A 21025-nucleotide genomic window follows, 5' to 3' on the forward strand; every position below is an offset into this window, starting at 1 on the left:
AAAAACAGTAGGCGAATAGTAAAACCTTAAATTCTAACATGTGTAAGTTATACATCTTATTTTCATTTTCAGCCCATGTTCCCCTCTGTACAACATCAGGAAAAAATTACCGTCTGACTTCTAATATCTCAGTGGAGCATTTATCTCCCAGCTATGATAAGTGATCTTCGATATTTTTTTCCTTTTAGATTAGGAAACAAATTCATTTAATTTGCTTTATTGACTGTGCTTTGGCCTCGCTGCCCTGCCCGCATCCCCGCCCAATTGGCTCCTTCTGGCTGCTGCCTGGTCCAGCTGCCGCCCCCACCCTGCGGGCAGGGCAGGGCCTTTGGCGACCACCACCTTGATTCTGGAGGTCCCAGGGTGTCAGCTTCTGCCCACAGCTTTGAGTCTGCAGCAGCGAGGGAGGGCTGCAGCCAGGCCTTTGCGAAGCCAGAGAGCTCCTGTGGCTGCCTGTAATCTGAACCTTATCTGAACCCCTTGGTCTGAAGGCTGGGTCTGTTGCTCTGGAGAGAACTGGCTGTCTCCCAGGTCTCCAGCGCTGAAGCTTCCGCTGCCTTGGAACCCAGGCTGCAGCTCTTCTGGGGTCCTTCTGGGGACGGAAGTTGGGTCAGAAAAACTCAGCCGGCCAGGGATTGCCTGATGCTGGGAATAAGTGGGCTGTTCTGCCAGCTCAGCTCAGCAGCCTACATTGCCACAGCAAAGGGTCTGCTCAAATTTCCTGCCAGGTCCTTGTCACTTGTCCCATCACTGAGGTGAAGAAGCTTTGCTTTGCTCCTAATTCACAGCTCCCAAATGGCCAGAGCTTCAAATTGCCCCTGCACCCCCCCACCCCCCCCCCCCCCCCCCCCCCCCCCCGTCTCTCTGAGTCAAAGTTTTAGGTTTCTGTTCTTCCAAGATGAAGCCAAAGGCTCTGTGATTGGTCTGAGAAACTCTCCCCCACAAGCTTAAAAGTCCCAGCCTGTGGGGCCAGAGCGGTGGCGCAGGCGGTGGGGTGTTTGCCTTGCACACGCTAACTTAGGACTGACCTCAGTTCGATCCCCTGGTGTTCCATATGCTCCCTCAAGCCAGGAGCTATTTCTGAGTGCAGAGCCAGGAGTAACCCCTGAGCATCACCGGGTGTGGCCCAAAAACCAAAAAAAAAAAAAAAAAAAGTCCCTGCCTGTGTGCTCTGTTACCCTGGTTAGATACTTGCCCTCTATGTTCCCTTTGCCACACACTTCCTCCATGCTGCTGTAGAAATCATTCAGTCTGGAGTCTGGCATCATTCACCTCCTCTTTGCCACTCAATAGAGGAGACTGGAGGTCAGTGAATAACTCCAAAGACCTGGAGCCCAGGCTCTGCAAGTAGGATGCCCAGGTTTGATCCTTGATACCATGTGGTCCCTGAGGAGTAGTGACCCCTGAGCATGGAGCACCAAGAAGTAGTAGGAAGACCCCAGAATTAAAATAACAACAACAATACCAAGAATAATATAATAGAGAAAAATGGAGCAATAGCACAGTAGGGTAGGTTGGGTAAGCATCGCCAGCAGTATTATCCAGCCCCACCATCAGGTTCCCTGAGCACAGCTTGGGAGTACCAATACCCCCATTCCCACCTAAAAGGGGGAAATTAATGGCATGATCTCAGGAAAGTCCTGGTGCAAGCAGAGGAAGAGTTTTGTCATGTGAATAGTCACCCGTGTGACCAAGGTAGAGACAAAGTGCCAGGAGCACAGAAGAGACAAAGAGCAGAGGGAGGCCAAGTCTGGGGTGCAGTGGTTGGGATGTTGGTTGCCTAGTGACAGGACTAAGATTGTGGGCTGCAGGCAGTGGGCTGGGAAGGCCCCAGGGGATGCTCAGCAGCCCAGACTCCACTAAGGCCTCAGGAGCTGCCAGAAGACTGTAAGTATTGTAATTACAGGGCTGTAACTACAGTGGAAGAAATCTCAGGAGGTGGCCTGGAAGCCAGAAGCTGGAGCATTGAAACAGGGTGCAGGTGACTTGCTCACTGAGATGACTTTTCTCCTTCTCTAGGGAGTCCCCCGTGAACTGCAGTGTGAGCAAATGCAGCAAGCTGGTGGGGACAGGCGAGTCCAACACCATGAACTACAACAGCTACATGGATGAGAAGAATGGCCCACCTCCTCCCAACATGACCACCAACGAGAGGAGGGTCATCGTCCCCGCAGGTACCATGAGGCCAGCTGCCCACTGAGTTCTGTGGCAGAAGGCTTGTCCTTGCAGGGCCTTTGGGCCCTATAACAAGGGAGACGATGAAGTGTGAAAGGTTTGGGGGCTCTGCTTGGCAGTACTGTGGTACCAGGGACCAAACCTGGGAATCTCACATACACCATACATGTACTGCAGCCTCTTGAGTGATCTAGCAAGTGGGGGAGAAATGGTACTTCCTCCTAGGTGATACCCCAAATGTCACCAGTACTCTCAAGTACAGTTTCCAAGGTCCTGCTCTCAAGGAGAGCATGGAACTAAGGTCATTTCAGTCCATGCCTGGCCTCAGAAGGTGAGACTCATGAAGAAAGCAGAGGCAGAACCACCGAAACCCCACAGGGGCCAGATCCTCCTTGACTGGGAGCAGTGTCCATAGCTGCCCTGTTGGTCCAAGGGCATTGACATCTTGGGAGCTGCAGACAAGGTTTCTTCTCTCTCTCTCTACAGACTTGAAAACTCCTCCGTTTCCAAAGAAATGCAACATTATTGACCCCACAGAGATGCAGAAACTGTGGGCAGTGTGTTAGATCATTAGATAAAAATAGCTGATTTTTCCATGGCATCGGCATGGTGGGTTAAGAAAATCCCTTTTTTGTTCCATTCTCCACCCCCGTTATTCCAATGAGCTCAGCAATGGTCAGAAAGGCACGGCAGGGTCCTACGGCAGGCAGATGCCAGTGCTTAGACAAGAACCACAGAGCAGGAGCAGGGAGCTGCCTGCTTCATTGCAGAGAAGCTTTCCCAAGGAGGCCCAAGCTATGTGTGAATGAGTCCAAGGCCAGGGACTGGAAGTTCCCTGCCCTCCCTGGATCTCCAGGAATCTGTTTGCCCCATCTTCAAGGCATGGTTTGGTCCTCTACATCCCTGGCCCACCCATTTTTTCTCTCTGAGATCTTCAGCTCATCATCTGCCCAGGCCCATACCCTTCCATGTATTCTGTGCTTAATGGAGCAGGAAAGGAGGGAGGGATGTAGGGAGCTGCAGATGGGGTGCTAATGGGAACTGATTGAAGTCCTCCATGATTCGTGATTCGTTAAAATTGCTTACTGATACCCAACTTACCAAACTGCTCACCAAACAGCTGCATACTCAGACAGGGAAAAACCATTTGTCTTGACCTGAAAGCATCCTCAACACACACACACACACACACACACACACACACGCACAGTCACACTCACACTCACACTCACTCAACTGATACCCAACTTACCAAACTGCTCACCAAACAGCTGCATACTCAGACAGGGAAGAACCATTTGTCTTGACCTGAAAGCATCCTCAACACACACACACACACACACACACACACACACACACACACACACACTCTCACACTCACTCAACTTTCCATACTGCTTTACCTCAGTCCCACACTCACCTTCCTCCTATGGCAAGAGCATGAGCCAAGAAGCTTCAGGAAAGGCAGAAAGCAGTACCTACTTTCTTCTTTTCAAAAGAAGACAGATGATGAATCTGTCATGAAACTGATTGTCACAGCAGGGACCTCTCCAGAGCACCCCCATGGCTAGCCAAGCCAAACTCGTTCAGGCCTTTTTCTATCAGCAGATTAAGCTCACTGGCTTTGCCAAACAGTGGCTGGCCCCAGAAGGAATCCATGAGGATCAGAGTCTTTGGGAATCAGGGACCATATTGGATTACCCCTTTGAAGTGGGCTCTCTTTGGGAAAGGAAGAGAGAAGGAGGTAAAGGTTAGGTTGGCCATTCTATGTTATTGAAATTCTTCCAAGGGGAATATAAACATTCATCTCTACTGGGCCAGTGGAACCCCATAGCAGTAATGAAAACAGCCTAACTGCACCAAAGGCCCAGGAGCCTCTTAAACAGGGACTTCACCCAACATGGGCTGATGTCATCCTTAATCCTGGGCTGCACTACAGACACCCCAGTTTCCTCCAGGCCAGCCTCTTCTGTGCAAATCCACAAATCTGAGATAAAACTTCAGTAGAACCATGGATGGAATTTATGCATGGCTCTTTCAACAGCCATCATCTAGGACACTCATGAATCATAGCCCCAGGTTCAGACGAGAAGAACTGAAGACTAAAATCATCTTGGAAATCCATTGGGAAGAACAGAGCAGGGAAAAGATTTATCATTCATGGTGCCATCAAGGAAAAGGAGCCATATTGTGCTGGAGCCTGAAGCAAGAGGAGATAAAAAATTAAATAGGTGGTAGAAAATGAAAATGGAAGATCAGGAAACTCAAGGGATGAGAAGCTGGCAGATAAAGAGACATGACCCGTCTCTTCCGAGACACTTTTCCTTAGGACTCTGAAATGGTGAGAAATTACTCCCTCTGTTCAATAGTCCAGTAGTCATTTCCAGACAGTGAGACAATAAGACAAAGAAGCTGATCTTGACTTTGTTTTTCTGCTTCAGAGTAAGCGAACTTTTAGGTGACAAAAAGGAAGAGCAGGCAAAGACAAGCAGGAGCAAAGTTTTGGGAAGGTTACCTTGACAAGACTTTAAGAACTACCCACTTTTTTAGCAGGACCCAATTTATAAAAATGGGACTAGACAGAGGCAGTTGTGGGATTTTTCTCAAAAGAAAAGGGAATGCAGAGAGTGAGCATATGCCACAGTGCAGACACTCAACTCAACTATTTTTAGTTCCCAGGAGCATGACTTTACCTCCAGCCAGCACCTTCTCACACTCTTCAAAGCCAGCTTCAAGGCACTTCAAGTTGCAGCACACCTGTGCCTGTGCCTGCCATGTTCTTTGTAAAACCCCTATAAAAAGTCCAAGTGCAAGGGAGAATCCAGCAGATGTGGCCTTCAGAGAAGCTCTGAGCAAAGGCAGGGCAGACCTCTGGCAGCTTGGCCAGGGAGTGTGTGAGACAGCGAATTTGCTACCTTCTCCAAATCCCACCTAACCCTTCAAGCATGGATTCTAGTTGGCCAAGAACCTTCCCAGACTCTTAGAATGAGTTGAGCAACACAGACTCCCCTACTAAAGACCCTCACTGACCCACAGCTCCAAGAGATAAGTGCATGCATGAGGCCCCATGTTCAGGCTTTTTACCCCAGCCTACATGTCCTTTCCCAGCACCCCCAGGGTGCAGTCCCTGGAAACATTGGCTGAAGATGTTCTTTTAAAGAAAAGGAAAAGAAGCTGGTAAAGCAGAACCAATAGAAGTGGGGCAACAACATGTCAAAGCTTTCCCCCTGCCTCCTGAAAGCCTTTCTTGACTGATTCTACAAGAATTCCTTGAATTCCCATCACAAAACTTGCCACTTATGTGCTTTCCCAGCTAGGTGGTCTATGTGACTAATGCAGTTTTCTCTAGGATGAACACATTTCTGGGAGTTATTGGGTACAGTGATAAAGAACTTCTCAGAAGGGAAGGCCCCTGACTGCCGGTCAGTCCCCTTCTGGACCCGGGCCAGGCAGTGGGGCTGCATTTGGCTTCAAGCTGAGGTCATCGAGGCACAGGCCTGGAAAAGCTGCCACCAGAGCCACACAGAGGTCTGGAGGCTCTTGTGGAAACTCCCACTTTCCTAATGAGGGGAGTAGAGAGAGGGGGCAGGGAGAGAACGGGAGAAGGGAAGAGAGAGGAGGGATCAGAAGGGAAAGGGAGGGGCAGAGAGAGAAAGCTGATTAGAGAAGAGAATTACACAGACACACAGAGGCAGACACACAGAGACATAGAGAGACACAGACAGACATAAGGACTATAGACACTCAGAAAGACATACATAGACAGACACAGAGGCACATGAGCAGACATACAAAGACATACAAAGCATGTATAGAGTTACAAGTACACAGAGACACACTGAGGCACACAGAAACACACAGATACAGAGAGACACAAAAACACAGAGACACACACAGATTTACACAGACACACATGTAGCCTCTCAGCAGAAAGGGAAGGTGGGAGGAGACTGGGGGACACAGTGGGAAAAGGCCTGGCTGAACCAGATGGGGTCCTCAGTATCTAACCAGGGTTTGTCCACCCGCAGACCCCACGCTGTGGACGCAGGAGCATGTGCGCCAGTGGCTGGACTGGGCCATCAAGGAGTACGGCTTGGTGGATATCGACACGTCCTTCTTCCAGAACATGGATGGCAAGGAGCTGTGTAAGCTCAGCCAAGAGGACTTCCTGCGCTCCACATCCATCTACAACACCGAAGTGCTGCTGTCGCACCTCAGCTACCTCAGGGAAAGTGAGTGTCTCACGGGCTAGGCTGAGGGTATGAGGGGCATGGGGGTATGAGGGGATATGCAGGGCTTGAGGGGACATTAGGGAACATGAGAGGAGTGTGAGGGGATGTGAGGAGATGTAAGAAGACATGAGGGAGTGTGAGGGGCGTGACGGACATGGGTGACATGAAGAAAGTATGAGGGACTTGAAAGGCATCAGGGTCCTGAGGGCTGTAAGGGAATATCAGGGGGCTGGTCTGAGGGAGTGGATGGGGTGTGAGGGAAATAAGAGGCTAAGGGGACATGAGGGAGTGAGGGCATGAGGGGATATGAAGGGAATAAAGGGTGTCAAAGGTCTGGACTAAGGGGACATGAGGGTGCCCAGGCTGAGGGCTATGAGAGGATGTGCTGGGGTGTGAGGTGGTATGAGAGAGTGAGAAGGGGCATGTGAGGGCTTGCCTGGGTGGTCTGAGAGGTTGGGACTATGATTGGTGAGTGAGCCCATGAGGGGTGAGGCCTGGGCTGGCTCTCCAGCTCCAGGGGAAGGAAGCACATAGCCCTCTGGTTGTACCCCTGAAATCAGATCAGGTGACTCTACCAAAGCCTATATTCAGGCTTTGGATCCCTAAGGTGCTGAGGAGGACAGAATAAGGTGAGGGTATGGAGCAAAGCTGGAGACATCCAAATGAGGGTTCTCTGGCACTCAGTTCCCATTTGGTAGCAAATGTACACAGAAGAGCAAAATTATTTTATCAGGGGGATATTGGGCCATATCCGTTGCTTGCTTTGGAGCTACTCCTAACTCAGTGCTCAAATTTTGTTCCTGTCGGTGCTGGGAATTAAACCTGGGTCCCCCTCAGTCAAAGGCTATGCTCTTAGACTTTTGAACACTCCTCAGCATTCCTGGAATTCCCCCTAATTTCTGTAGCTGTGACTCTACCAGAAATCCAGGCTGGATGACCTCAGTGACTCCAGGGACTTAATAGTGGTTCTGTCCAATCTCCAAGGCTAGAATATGCTTCTGGACTCTAGGATGAAGGAGGTGGAAGGTGGAGGATGCTCACCCTTCATTCTTTGCCCTGTGTCCCAGGGGATGGCCTGGCTAGAAAGAATGATGCTTCTAGAGTTAGTTTCTGATTTTAAAGCCCCTTTAAACCTGAGATCTTTAATTAGCACTCTAGGGCCATTCCCCTGGTCCTGAGTTCTGGGTTCACTTATCCTTTTTTTTTGTTGTTGTTGTTCCCCTTTATTCAGCTCCCCGGTCCCTGCCTTTCACCCTTTATTCTTTCTCATAATGCTGCAGACACAAAACCGGATATAAGATTTAAAACTCGGGGCCAGGTGGTGGCGCTAGAGGTAAGGTGCCTACCTTGCCTGTGCTAGCCTTGGACAGACCGTGGTTCGATCCCCTGGCATACCATATTGTCCCCCAAGCCAGGAGCGACTTCTGAGCACATAGCCAGGAGTAACCCCTGAGCATCACCGGGTGTGGCCCAAAAACCAAAAAAAAAAAAAAAAAGATTTAAAACTCAAGAGGCCACAGGGCCAGACCCATGGTACAGTAGGTAGGGTGTCTGCTTTGCACTCAATCAACCAGGGTTTAATACCCAGATTTCCTATATGGTCCCCTGAGTCAGAATGATCCCAGAACATAGAGCTAGAAATAATTACTGAGCACCATTGAGTGTGGCCCCAAAACAAACCAAGACAGAAAAGAAACAAGGGTCTGAGAGGAAGCACAGGGCAGGGCATAAACCTTCACCACCCACCCCCACCTGGGGAATCCTTCTGGTGTGCACAATCCCTTCAGTATTGTCAGATGTGACCTTAGAGGTCCCCAACCACTGACAAGGTGACCTCAGTGATCTGTTGTAGAGTTATATTTTGTAGTGTTATATTTTCTCCTAGATTGGCTGATGATAGATCTTCAAAGAGCTCCCAGAACAGGAAAGAGTTTCCCATTCCCCAGTCCCCTAGGATGAGGAAGCGATTCTGGTAATATTTATCCACGGCAAATAATCCACACAGACAGGAGGGTAAAAAGGCGAGAAAGTCGGATGCAGAATTCTTTGTCAGCCTGCTAGCAGTTCTAAAAGCCCAGACAGAGCCTGCCAGCTAGCTGCCTCAAAGAACCTGACCTCCTAGTTCGATACCTACCATAATTTCCGGCGTATAAGACGACTTTTGAAACGAAAAAATGTCAGCCGAAAATCGGGGGTCATCTTATACGCCGAGTATATCTCGAAAAACATTTCGATATGCCACTAAACAAAAATCGTTTGGATATTGCCATGAAACGAATTTCCAACTCGATCCTGCACCAATCACTGCAAGGCTGCTTGGACCGCCTTTCTAACTCAGCCAATCCAAGCAGGCTTTTGATGCATGCAAATTAGACTATGTTCCGTACCGAATCTACACTGTCAAAAGCCTGCTCAGATCTGCCAGAGTCAGAGAGGAAGTCTATTACAATAGAACCTTTGCTAGTTGTGATTGGCTCACTGTGGTACATACAGTTGCAGCACAGGAACGTTCTGTCTTATACAGCGAATATAGGCCTAACCCTAAGTTTTAACTGTAAAATTAGGGGGTCGTCTTATATGCTGGAAAATACGGTATTTATTAAGGTCTCAACAGCGCCCTCCAATTGAAAGGTCATAGGTGGGAAAACAGGCAGGGAAACATACTGAAGAGAGATATTATTAAGCCCTCCAAATACATAATAGTCTTTGGCACCTTAAAGTCCAAGCACAACCGCCTGAAGAGCCCAATGATTGAGCCATTTGGCCCCAGGATCTGAGCATCTCAGAGAGTGTCCCCAATCTCAGAATACATCTTGGAGCACACACACACACACACACACAAACACACACACACACACACACACACACACATACACACACACACACACCAATTAAACATGAGGAAAACACATCTGGGAAACAGCTCAGTTGACAGAGAACATGCCTGGCATATATAAGACCTAGATTTGTTCCTCTTCACCTCAAACTCTCTTTCCCAAACCCCACCATGTGACCCTTGTAGTCCACATTTGTGCTAAGCTCCTCTGGGTATGACCCCTGGAAAGCTCTTTTGGTAAAATGCTTATGGATGTTTCCTTCAGTGCACCCGGCTCTGAGCCACCTCTTGGGGCGCCTGGTGCTTGCACAGAGGAGGCATGTATGGCCACATTGGAGCCATGACCTCATGTCTGAGTCTAGTTGCCATTTGAACTCAGCCCAGGAGAGGGGTTTGGAAACAGGGGGTTATTCTCAACCCAGGTGCGGAGGCGTTGAGAACTCACTTTCTCTAACTCTGTGCTCCTCAGACTGTCTGTATAAGGTACTGTGACGGGGCTGGACACAATTCCTAAGGCTAGAAGTGAGTATCTAGAAGGTGGGGATGAGAATCAAAACTACCCATGAGACTCCACTGATTGGGCCTTTTGGCTCCTTCAGGTTCCACAGATAGGGTGCAGAATCTTGGAGCCTCTTGGCTATCTTGATGGGAGAAGAAATGAAGGAATTGTAGTGCAGACAGGTCCTGATTGTTCTCATGCTCTTGTTCAGATGCATTCTCAAGGGCTCAGTGAAGCTTCTTTATATCTGAGATCCTGGTTCTTGCTCGATGATGGATTCCTAAACCACCCAGACCCTAAGCTAAGGCTGGGCTAGGCAGCCCTAACCCAAGGTTGTAATGGGCTGATTAACTGTCAAAGGATGTAGAAGTTTGACAGGAGGGATCAAATATGAGAGCCAAGAAGACAACAATGTATAAAACAATGGGAATCCAGAGTCTGGTGTGTGGCACTGGTGGTAGGACAAGAAGAGAGTGGATTGCATCTTCCCCTCCTTTTTATCGAGGGGGGACACCCAACCCATACCCAGTGTTGCTCAGGACTTACTTTCATTTTAATTTTTTAGTTTATTTGTTTTCTTGTTTTCGTTTTGGTTTTCGTTTTGGTTTGGGGGCCACAGCCAGCAGTACTCAGGGCTTTCTTCTGGCTCTGCATCAAAATCACTCGTGGCAGGCTCAGGAACGATACGGAATGCCAGGGATCAAACCCAGGTCTGTCCTGGATTGGCAGCGTGCAAAGCAAATGCCCTACTGTTGTGCTATCTCTCTAGCCCCAGGGATTTGTGCACAGGGATCACTCATGGTGGAGTCCAAGGGACCACATATGATGCCAGGAGTCGGATGCTTGCAAGGCAGATGCTCTACCTGCTGTGTTATTGCCCCAACCCAAACCTCAATTATCTTTGAGATTTGTGGATAGGAAGTCAGATGCCTCAAAATGACACAGAGATGAAGTTTCCAGAAAGACGCCATATAAGCAGTTACTTTTCCAGAAAGAAGAGAGACTGTTGCTCATTTATGACACAAGGTGCCAGGAAATGGTCCTTAATATAAAAACCAGGCCTGCCTGCAACAATATAAATGAAAACACATAAATTGGGGGTGCCCCCACACCCCATGCAACCAAATCCTAATAATGAAACTCACTCCAACTTTGCCTTGTAATTTTGTTTAAAGTTATCCATAACCCTGAGATCTCAAGATCAAAATTTGGATTCTTGCTTCTTCCTAATGAGTGTGCCATTCATGCTTGGGAGATTGGGGTACTGGGGGGCAGCTGAGGAGCTAAAGAAGGCCCCAGCCTTGACTGTATGCCCTTTTGCCACCTTTGTCTACACACTCTGTTGGATTTTCCACTTCGAAGTCGGTAGTCATTTCTGTTGTTACATCAAGGGCAATTTGTTCGGGAAAGAGAGGGGGTGAGAGAGGGCTGGAAAAAGAAGTGGAAGACTGACTCAGTGCTAGAAAGATGGTATGAGCTATGGCATTGCCTAAGCTCAGTTGACCTTGCATGTGGCCAACCAGTTGAATTCTAGCACCACGTGGTCCCTCAAGTACAGAGCCAGGAGTAGTCCCCGAGCCCTGCCAGAATGCTGATTTCACAGCTGCACATTTGCTGAGGAGAGAAGTGGGGTGTTTTTATCCACTTGGGCATGAAATGAACAAGAAATAGCTGAACCTTTTCAGATGGAAGGTTGTGAGAGAGTAGGGAAGAATAAGCCTGGAGAGTGGAGATGGCACTCTACACACATGCTGTTCCCTCAGCCTGCTCAGACCCTTGACATGAGTTCAAGTGATCCGCATTTCTCATCTTTCCAGACTTGGTGGGAAGGAGCAGGAACCAGCTTACACCCTCAGATGGGGCCTTTATTCTTAGTGGGAAGGGACCTGGCACTGTACCCTGGATCATAGATGTCACAGAGTGTGGTCCAGGGTGTAGGGCTGGGAGCGATAAAACTACAAGTTCCTGCGGGTTCTCTGGGCCTCAGCAGCATCAGGTCTGCAGGTTTCCTAGTCCCTCTGTTTGGATGTCAGTGAGACCACACTCTCCCTCTTGGAGAGAGCTCCACATTTGTAGCTGCACAGAGGGGCAGGGCCCCAAGTTCCTGAGTGAAAGACAGGTGTCACTTATTCATGAGTTGTGGGCATGAGGCCCTCTTGTGGAGACCCATGATGGTTCCTAGGCATCTTGTTTGGGAGTTGGATTCTCTGGCAGCTCAGAAGGCCAGAAGAAAATACCCATTTCTCATAGACTGCAAGCTGGGTCCATGGGTCCCTGCTGGTATGTGAAGTCATACCCAAAAGCCTCACTGAGCCTAAGAGGTGCAGAAAGGGGAGACCCCATTTAACAGGGTTCCAGGGAGGGTCTTCAGGCCATAGGGCAAAGGCTCCACCACTGTTCCAGAGTTCAGGACAGGTGTCCTGGGAGAAGACTATGGGGGCCAAGGGGAGAAAACTTGGTTGTTGGGATGCCCTGCTAAATTGCTGAGCTTTCCCTTGTTCAATCTCTTTCTTCCTGTCCTAGTCCTGGGGCTGGGGCTGGGGCTGGTGAGGCCTAAAGGAGTGATTCAGTAGCTCTCAGGGCAGGCCCAATCATCCTCAGCTGCATACTCTTCCTGCTGTCTAAGGTAAGTAAGGAACCCCCAAATTGAGATCAGGGCACAGCTACAGACAACTGTACATAAGCCCAAGAGCATGTACCTGGATTTTTCTTGATGTGGAACAAGAAAAGACAAATCACCCTCCCCTCATGTAAGAGCCACCCACACTTTTTTATTTGTTTGTTTTTGGCTACATGAAGCAATTCTCTGGGGTTATTCCTGGCTCTGCCCTCAGAAATCACTCCTGGTGATGTTCCTGATATGATGGAGTATGAGCCTGGGTCAGCTTCTTGCAAGGCAAACACCACTGTGCTATTGCTCCCACCCTGGTCTCACACTTTTGCTGCAGTACTTTCCATCCCTTCTGGCTGTGTGCTGATAATCTCAGTCTGTGTTCCAAGGTCCAGACATCAGAGATGAGAGACTAAAACCCAGTGTTTGACTCCCTTATCCACTTCTGTCTGCTTCTCAGAGTTTGCAAAGGCTGCCATGCTTCCTAGATGGAGAAAATGGGAAAAGCTTGTACCAGGCTTCTTGGCTGTAACTGCAGGCAAATGACTTGACCTCTCTGAACACTGAGCTGCACCTTTGAGAACAAAGTAATCCATGCTGGTTTGGCCTTGGCATATGGATTCAGGGAGAAGAGAGATTGAGGGTGCTCTGAATGGGGAGGCATCTTTGCCTCCCCAGGCTGTTATCTGCTCAGATGAGAGGGGTTTAGAGGGGGAGAGTTACAGTACATTAAGGAATGCATTTGTTTTGCACATGCTGTCAATAGGGGGTTGATCTCCAATAATCCATATAATCCCCCAGGCACTGCCAGGAATGATCCCTAAGTGCAGAGCCAGGAGTAAGCCCTGAGTACACTTGATTTAAGCGTGGCCCCAAACCAGAAACAAACATAGTGTTTCAGGGAGACAGGAAGTCCAGGAAGGTGCTTCCAGATTCAGAATGAGGTTCCCTAATGAAAAGTCTAAGGCAGCAGTGGTGGGGAATGCAGGCTCCTCTGAGGAGGAAATTTGAACCCAGAAAAGTCATAGGGCCAAATCCTGTCCCTGCGTAACCATGAAATAGGCATTTCACGCATGCTTTGTCTGACTGGCCGGTGCCCCTTCCTCTAGGGCTCTGACAGTTTCTTGCGGCATTGGGAGTGGACAAAGGTCTCTCATCCATGGGGAAATTCCATCCTTGTGGTTGAGCTGAGCAGAGCTGCAGGCCCCTGTGCCGGAACTCTGTGACTCAGGCAGCTGCTCCACCCAGACCCGCATTCTCTCTTGGCTCCCAAACAAACACCCTTGAGGAAAACTGAACCAAGAGGCCCCAGCTCCTGCTCTTCCTTGTCAGATCTCTGTCACTCCTTCCCCTCCTTTCCTCTACTTGGGGTTACTTGTTACTGCAGTAGAACCGACTCCCAGCATTCACACAGGGGGTACTAGGTCTCAATGGGATAAAGGAGCTCAAAACAGGCACCAGAATAGCCAGACTTATTGAACACATACTAGGGGTCAGGTCGATTTTGGGTTCTAGAACCTCCCAGCAAGTATGTTAGCTTGGCGTGCAGTTAACCCTTTCTAGAGAGGAAAAGCCCAATCTGTGGTCATAACTCTGACCCTCTGAGTGGAGCCAGTTAGAACAACATCAAAGGCATTTGCATAGCAACTATTGGAAGAAGGTGATTGCTGCTTCCCTTTGTCCATGATGCTTTTGAGGTGAGAGGGATACCTGGACACAGCCTGGTACTCAGGGGACTGTCCTCTCACACACTGCAAGGGGAGGGGCAGCTGCATACTTCCCAACCCCCTCTTTTTTTCTGGAAATCTTTAGGAGTCTGGAGTCTCTCACCGAAGGCTGCAGTATGGACACTGAAAGACAGTTTTTATAAAACGTCTCTTCTGGGATTTGGGGGGGGGGGGGTTTAGGGCAGGGTTAAGGCACTTTATCTTGCATGGAGCAGACCTGGGTCTGATCCCCAAAAATGGTTGTCCCCAAACCTTTCTGGTGGTGATCTCTGAACTCAAGGCCAGAAGTAAGCCCTGAGCTTCTCCAAGTATATTCTCCAAAAATTACTCTCTTCTGAGATGGGATGTGAGATAGGCTACCAGGGACCAGAAGTGTACGGAGGATGAAGGATGAAGCTGGCATTCAGGGCTCACCTGGACATAATCTGATTTTCAGAATGGTCACCTAAAACAATGTTCCTGGGCTTGTGGCTTCAATAATTCTCCACTCATAATTGTCTGGCCCAAAAGGACACACCATTTACTGAGGCACTCCACCCCACGCCCACGGCTGGGTGAGGCACCAGTGCCACTCCTGCCAGCCTGCCATGCAGGAAACTAAAAATAGGCCCCTCTGACAGCCGTTCCCTGTTCTGAGCCCTGGCATCCAAGTTGGCTGGCTGGGCATGGGGCGCAGGGAAAGGGCAGCTTGGAAAGAATGTCTTCATCTTCATCGTTGACGCCAAGTTACAGTGTCTTTGGGGAAAGCAGAGCACAGCTCTGGTCTTCAGAGACCTTGTGAGCTACCCACAGGGAAAATCACCACACCATGCCAACATTTTTTTAGAAAAAAAGTTCTGGAATACAAAGAACCCTGTCCAGTATTAGGAAAGAAAGACTTTTTTTTTTAAAGAAATGCATTGGGGAGATCTATTGACTCCAACAACCCAGGTTTGATCCACAGCACCACTTATACTTCCCCAAGCCCCTTCAGGTGTTATCCTAGAGTACAGAGACAGGAGTAAGCTCTAGGCACTGCTCTAGGCACTCTAGCCCAGCAGTGGCTATACAAATACCACTTGTATAGAGCCACAGGGTGTTAGTGAGACTAGGAAAGACCTTGACATCCTGGTGGCCAAGCATTAATATATAGGGGCATGACATGACAACAAACAAAAAACAACAACAAGTGAAAATAAAATGTGTATACCTGGGTCAAAGAGAGAACTTGACAGTCTGAGAAAAGGCTTTGCATGCTGGAGACCCCAGCATGAAATCCGGGTTTCATTCCCAGCACCACATGTAGCCCCAAGGACCACCAGGAACAACCCCTGAGCACAGAGCCATGAGTAGCCCCTGAACTCTTATAAAATATGAAATGAAATACTTGGACTAGTGTGGAATTAATGGGATTGATCTGATTCTACCTCACTCAGTCTACGCCTTGTTACTCATTGGTTAGAAACATCTTTGAATGTAGCACCTTGGATTGGTGTTTAGACTACCTGGTCCCACTTCCAGGTGTGACCATCTCCCTCAGATTAATACTTGGTTTGGGAGGAAAAGGCTCTCTTGCATTTCCAGATCTCCACAGAGCTTGCTGCTTCTTAGGAGCAAAGGGCAAACATGTGGGAACTCCTGAAAATTTGTTTCTCTCTCCATGCTTCCATGCATGTGCATGAGAATTATTTTTCAAGCTGCCATTTGCTTCCAAACCCGCATTTCTCTAGTGTTCTGATCTTAGAACCCAAGAATTTATTTATTTATTTTTATTTAGTTAGTTAGTTGGTTTTTGGGTCACACCAGGCAGTGCTCAGGGGTTACTCCTGGCTCTATGCTCAGAAATCACTCCTGGTCTTTAGCAAAGATTCACTGTCTGCTATTGGCCATCCCTTCTGCTTTCTAAGGAAGGTCCAGTCTCTTATTCAAAGCCTTTGCTGGGCCTGAGAACACACAGGGGTAATAAGGTAATAACAGTTAGCCTGTGACTAACCCTGGTTTGTTTTCCAGCATCATGTGGTCCCCTGCTGTGATGGAGAGACCTGGATAATCACTGGCACTGTAGGGTCCACCATATCCCTGAGTATTCCTGGGCATTTGTACTGAACCTCTGATTGCCTTGGTAGAGAATCTCCAGGAAAGATTCTGAGCAACTACTTAAAAGGCCCCCAAAATAGTCACTGATGGAGTTAGAGTGATAGTACAGTGGGAAGGACACTGGCTTTGCTTTTGGCAGACCTGGTTTCAATCCCCAGCATCCCATATGGTCTTCCAAGCACCTCCAGGAGTGATCCCTGAGCACAGAACCAAGAGTAACTCCTGAGTGTCACTGGGTATAACCCAAAACCTAAAACTAAATAGCCACTTGTATAGAGCCACAGGGTGTTAGTGAGACTAGGAAAGACCTTGGCATCCTGGTGGCCAAGCATTAATATATAGGGGCATGACACGACAACAACTTCATATCCAAGAATGAGCTCCACTCTCAGGTTTCCTGTCCCACCTCCAGCAAGCCTTTCCTGGCTCACTACCTATTGTGTTCAGAGAGTCTGGATTCCATCCCTTGCTCTTTCTCTTTTGGTACCATCTGCCTGAGAGCCTTCTTCAGCCAGGAGAGCATCTTCGTTCTAACCTGTTTTCCATTTTACTTTTCAGGTTCACTGCTGGCCTATAACACAACCTCCTCTCACACAGACCAGTCCTCACGCCTGAGTGTTAAAGAAGGTGAGCTTCCAAAACATCATCAGCACAGTCCCAGCCTATCCAGTGGGGCCCAAGGATCTCAGGTTGGGGTACAGGCTCCCCTTATTCTCATGAACAAAATAAGACAACAAGCTGTCACTGTTTATGCCATATAGCCAGCTGTATAGCTCCAATAAGCTGGCAATTGTGAATCTCACAAGGAAACACGGCGCACATATGGGACTAGATTGTAAACCTGAAAGTGGGGCCTTTTCTCTGGTACCGATAAAACCTGAAAATTTCAAAGATGCTCACAATGTCACATTTTAAATTTGGGGAATCTCCTCCCCTCAAGACAAATTCTAGCAATGCCTATTTATTTTTTTCAAGCAGTTGTTTGGGGATTTGGTCCCGATCATTTGATTGGGAGAGAAAGTGAATTGTCTTTGATTTTTGCCAGAGATTTGAGCAAACATTACTCTAGCAAACATCAGTGTCTTATTGGTGAAAAAGTTGGATGATACATTGCTCCAGATGTTGTGTAGATTCTAGGCATGTAAACAAATATATAACCTATTGTACCAGATTTGAGGGAGGGAGCATATGATTTATTAGAAATTATTAGAATATAGTAGCAAGAAAAAAATTTGTTCAGAGTAAAGGAAACATTCAATGAGGGGATTTCCTTGAGGAGGTTTGAAGAATGCATGAGTGTGGTACGTACTCTCTCTTCTCTTAGCTTTTACTTTATTGCTTTTTCTTTGACTCGGGCCTACCCAGAAAGCAGAAGTTCTCAGTAAGGAAGGCAATTAGCACAGAGAATATTCCAGAGAAACCTCCAAGTTTTTTTTGAGGGAAGCTTAGAGCCTGCTTCTGCATTTCCAAGAATGATGGTAGAAGCAGCCAGAGGGAGGTCTGTGTGTCTGGGGCAAGGTCACACCTTTGATCAGATTGCATGTCCTGTCAATTTTTGATTCTATAAGGAGCAGAAAGAGAACTGCCTTAAAATCTTGATGTTTCCAACTCTCTTTCTCCAATTCCACCCCAGTCCACATCCTTGTCCATATCAGGCTCTCACCAAGAAAACTGAAACTGATGGCCTTCCAAGGTGTCTTATTGCCTGCAATGACCCATTTGTGTTGAGAATGTTGGTACAGTAACTTAATGTGCTTCATTAGAGGCACCACTGGCTGACTTGGGGGACATCTCTTCATGATCAAAACTTCCATTTCATGTCCAATGAAGGGCCTGGACTAAATCATTCAGAGTCCATCCCCGCCCACCCCACCTCCAAGTTCTTTAGGGACAGTCTGAGAACTAATGGGATGAAACCAGAAGCTGTCTTAGTCTAGTTCCCTTGTAGAGCTTGGTTTGAAATATCTGGTTTAGTTCAGAAGAAACCTGGTTCTTGAAAGAAAAGAAAGAGAGGAAAAGAAGGGCAGGAAGGATAGGGGAAGGAAGGGAAAGTAAGTAGGGAGGATGGGAAGGAATATGGACAAACTGTCTTTAAAAGACCCTACTGATCTACAGACTAAGACTTGCTGACATTATAATTGAGGTGTAAGGCACTTGTTTGCCTGGCTCTCAATAGACCCTGGGTTCAATTTTCAGCATCCATAAGTTCCTCCAAGTCCTGCCCAGGTACGATCCCTGAACACAGAGCCAGGAGTAAACAAGCCTTCAGCAACATAGAGTGCCCCCCCCTCCACTTACACACACAGAGAGAATGAACCAATAAGACTGCAGGCAGAGCCATGGAAAAAACTTGTGATAGATACCTAGCTTCAAACACAGCTTTGATGTTGAAGCTCCCTCCTGGAGATGAAGTTTCTAGATAAGCCACTGCATATAGCCCCCAACCCCCCACACACAGAGCACTCCTCGAGAGAGAGAGAGAGAGAGAGAGAGAGAGAGAGAGAGAGAGAGAGAGAGAGAGAGAGAGAGAGAGAGAGAGGGAGAAAGGGAGGGAAGGAGGGAGGGAGGGAGGGAGGGAGAGGAAGAGATAGGGAGACAGAGAAAGAAGAGAGTGAGGGAGAGGAAGAGATAGGGAGAGAGAAAAAGAGAGAGAGAGAGGGAGAGAGCAAGAGAGAGGCAGAGGCGCTAGGCATTTATCCCCCAGATCCTTGCCACCAGGCCTCTCAAGTCCATTAGTCCTGTGCTTTGCCTGGGCAGCTTTTGTCTGGGTAATGCTTTCCCTGCCTCCCCCTCGAGAGGTGGTCTCAATCTGTTTGAACAACCCATCTAGCTACAAAACAAAGAACATTATTAGCAAGACAAAGCTAAAACCAGGCTTGCCTCCCTCCTTTTCAGCCTCCTCCCTCTAGCTGGCTTTTCTCTAGCCCCCAGCTTTATGCCTGAAATCATCAAACAAAAACATTGAGGAGGCAGCAAGCAGCCTGGGTGCTGGTTTGCCTGCATGAGCCCCTCCCCAGAGCCCCCCATAATCACAGAGTTTATCAAGTAAGTACACTAGGGAGAGGTCTGGAATGGGGGTTCTGCGTGTGAGTGCAGGTGTGTTTGCATCTGCGTGCTTGAAAGAGAGAGAGAGAATATGTCTGCACACTCACACACATTCATTCACAAGAGCAGGTGCCAGCATTTCACTCAAAAGAAAGTGGGGGAGACATTGACCTTGACTGTGCCTTCCCCAGTCTTCCCCAGTCACGTGACTGCTCCATTTTCCACTGCCATCCACAGCTTTCCAGCTTGTCCAAAAGGGGCCCTAGACTCAAAAAGGCACTTTTACTGGAGTAGATGCTTTACTGTCCTTTAAAATTTGCCTTCTGGGACCACTGAGATAGCAGGTAGTGTGTATGCCTTGCATGTGGCCAATCCATTTGGATCCCCAATATCCTATAGGACCCCCTGAGTACCATAAGGAGTAATTCTTGAGTGCAGAGCCAGGAGTAAGCCCTAAGCATCGTTGGGTGTGGTTCAGAAACCATAATAATAGTAACAATAATAATAATAATAATAATACACCTGCCCACATTAAAACTAGTTTACAATCCTAGCACCTGGGTCTAAATATGAGTGAATCCAGATCTCACTTGTTCTGTAGGCCCTGAGAAAATGGGGGGATGGTGAGAAGGGTTGTCAGAGACAGATCTCAGAACTTCACACACACATGCAAAGCAGGCAGACTGTTAAGGGGGCCACATCTGCAGCTCCTGGGGAGTGTGTGTGTGTGTGTGTCCAGGTTCCAGGTATAATAAGGGAATACTCTGCTCCAAGGGCAGACAGAAACTAGGAGCAGGACAAGGTCTCAGCAGGAGTTCAGGTTTCCTTGGAGAAACTGAGGGCAGTTAATCCGAAGCCCACATAGAACCCAGGGTGACTCACAGCAGGGGCAGTCAAGTCTCTGGAATTGGCATGAAAATGGGGTTGTCAGAGGACTTTGTTTGTATCCGCCCTTGCGTTTTCTAATTCTCTCCCCTTTTCCCTTCACTGTTTATCTGGTGGTGATACATGGGAATCCTCCACCCATCTGGTTGTGGTTATCCATTCACTGGCCATAGTGCTCCCTTTGGGTCATGCTCCCTTAGTTGTGCTGTTCCTGCTGGAAGTGCTCACTTGGGAGAATTCCTGCAGTGCTCACACATGTGCTTACCAGGGGTCACACTCTGGGCACCTTAACATGTGTTTACCCTGTGTTAAACCTTTAGGTGCAGTGTTTACATGCCCCAAGTAAGGGGCCACCAGATATATACTCAAGTTGAGGTCCTGCGTGACCCTGACCAGCAGAACCTCTAACCTGAGCTCTGTGCACATGGGCAGTGGTGGGGCATACACTCAGGGCCCCCTGCATGCTAGGAAGGAGCTTTTTGGGCTAAGAGCTGTTCCCTGGATCCCTGTGTTAGTTGTTCCTAGGGAGTCTGTAGTGACTGTTGGTTATGACAGCTTCCTATATGCACTTTGTTTCCCTTCTCAGAAATCTTTCATCTACCTCGAAAGCCTCTGGCCAACAGATGTAATTTGGGAAAGTGAACTTGCAGAGAGAGCTCCAGGTTCTAGGAGGTTCTAGCACAAGGTGCCCTTTGGTCAGGCCTGCTGGCTTTGCATACCACCAACATGCCTCTGTCCTTCACCTCGAGGTGCCCAGTGTCCCTCACTGAAGAGCTCTGATCCCCAGCTTTTCTTTCTGGGGTACCCCCTACCTAAGCAATTAATTAGATACATGCAGCTGCTCTGCATTGAACCCTCATTATCTGCTCCCTTTATACTGGATTTGCCTCTGATTCTCTCCAAATCAGAGGTGGCTGGACACTTACTGATTAGGTTCTG

General features: G+C 48.3%; 1 protein-coding gene across 1 annotated transcript in view; it reads left to right on the forward strand.

Annotated features, from left to right (window-relative positions):
* Positions 1–21025, forward strand: part of FLI1 (Fli-1 proto-oncogene, ETS transcription factor) — a 52282-nt gene that overhangs the window by 7312 nt on the left and 23945 nt on the right. Inside the window, exons 2-4 of the mRNA XM_049778353.1 lie at positions 2020–2174; positions 6204–6407; positions 16715–16783. Coding sequence (XP_049634310.1) covers positions 2020–2174; positions 6204–6407; positions 16715–16783 — 428 coding nt within the window. The remainder of the gene's footprint in view (positions 1–2019; positions 2175–6203; positions 6408–16714; positions 16784–21025) is intronic.

This window comes from Suncus etruscus, chromosome 8 (assembly GCF_024139225.1).
Source record: "Suncus etruscus isolate mSunEtr1 chromosome 8, mSunEtr1.pri.cur, whole genome shotgun sequence".
Taxonomy (NCBI): Eukaryota; Metazoa; Chordata; class Mammalia; order Eulipotyphla; family Soricidae; genus Suncus; species Suncus etruscus.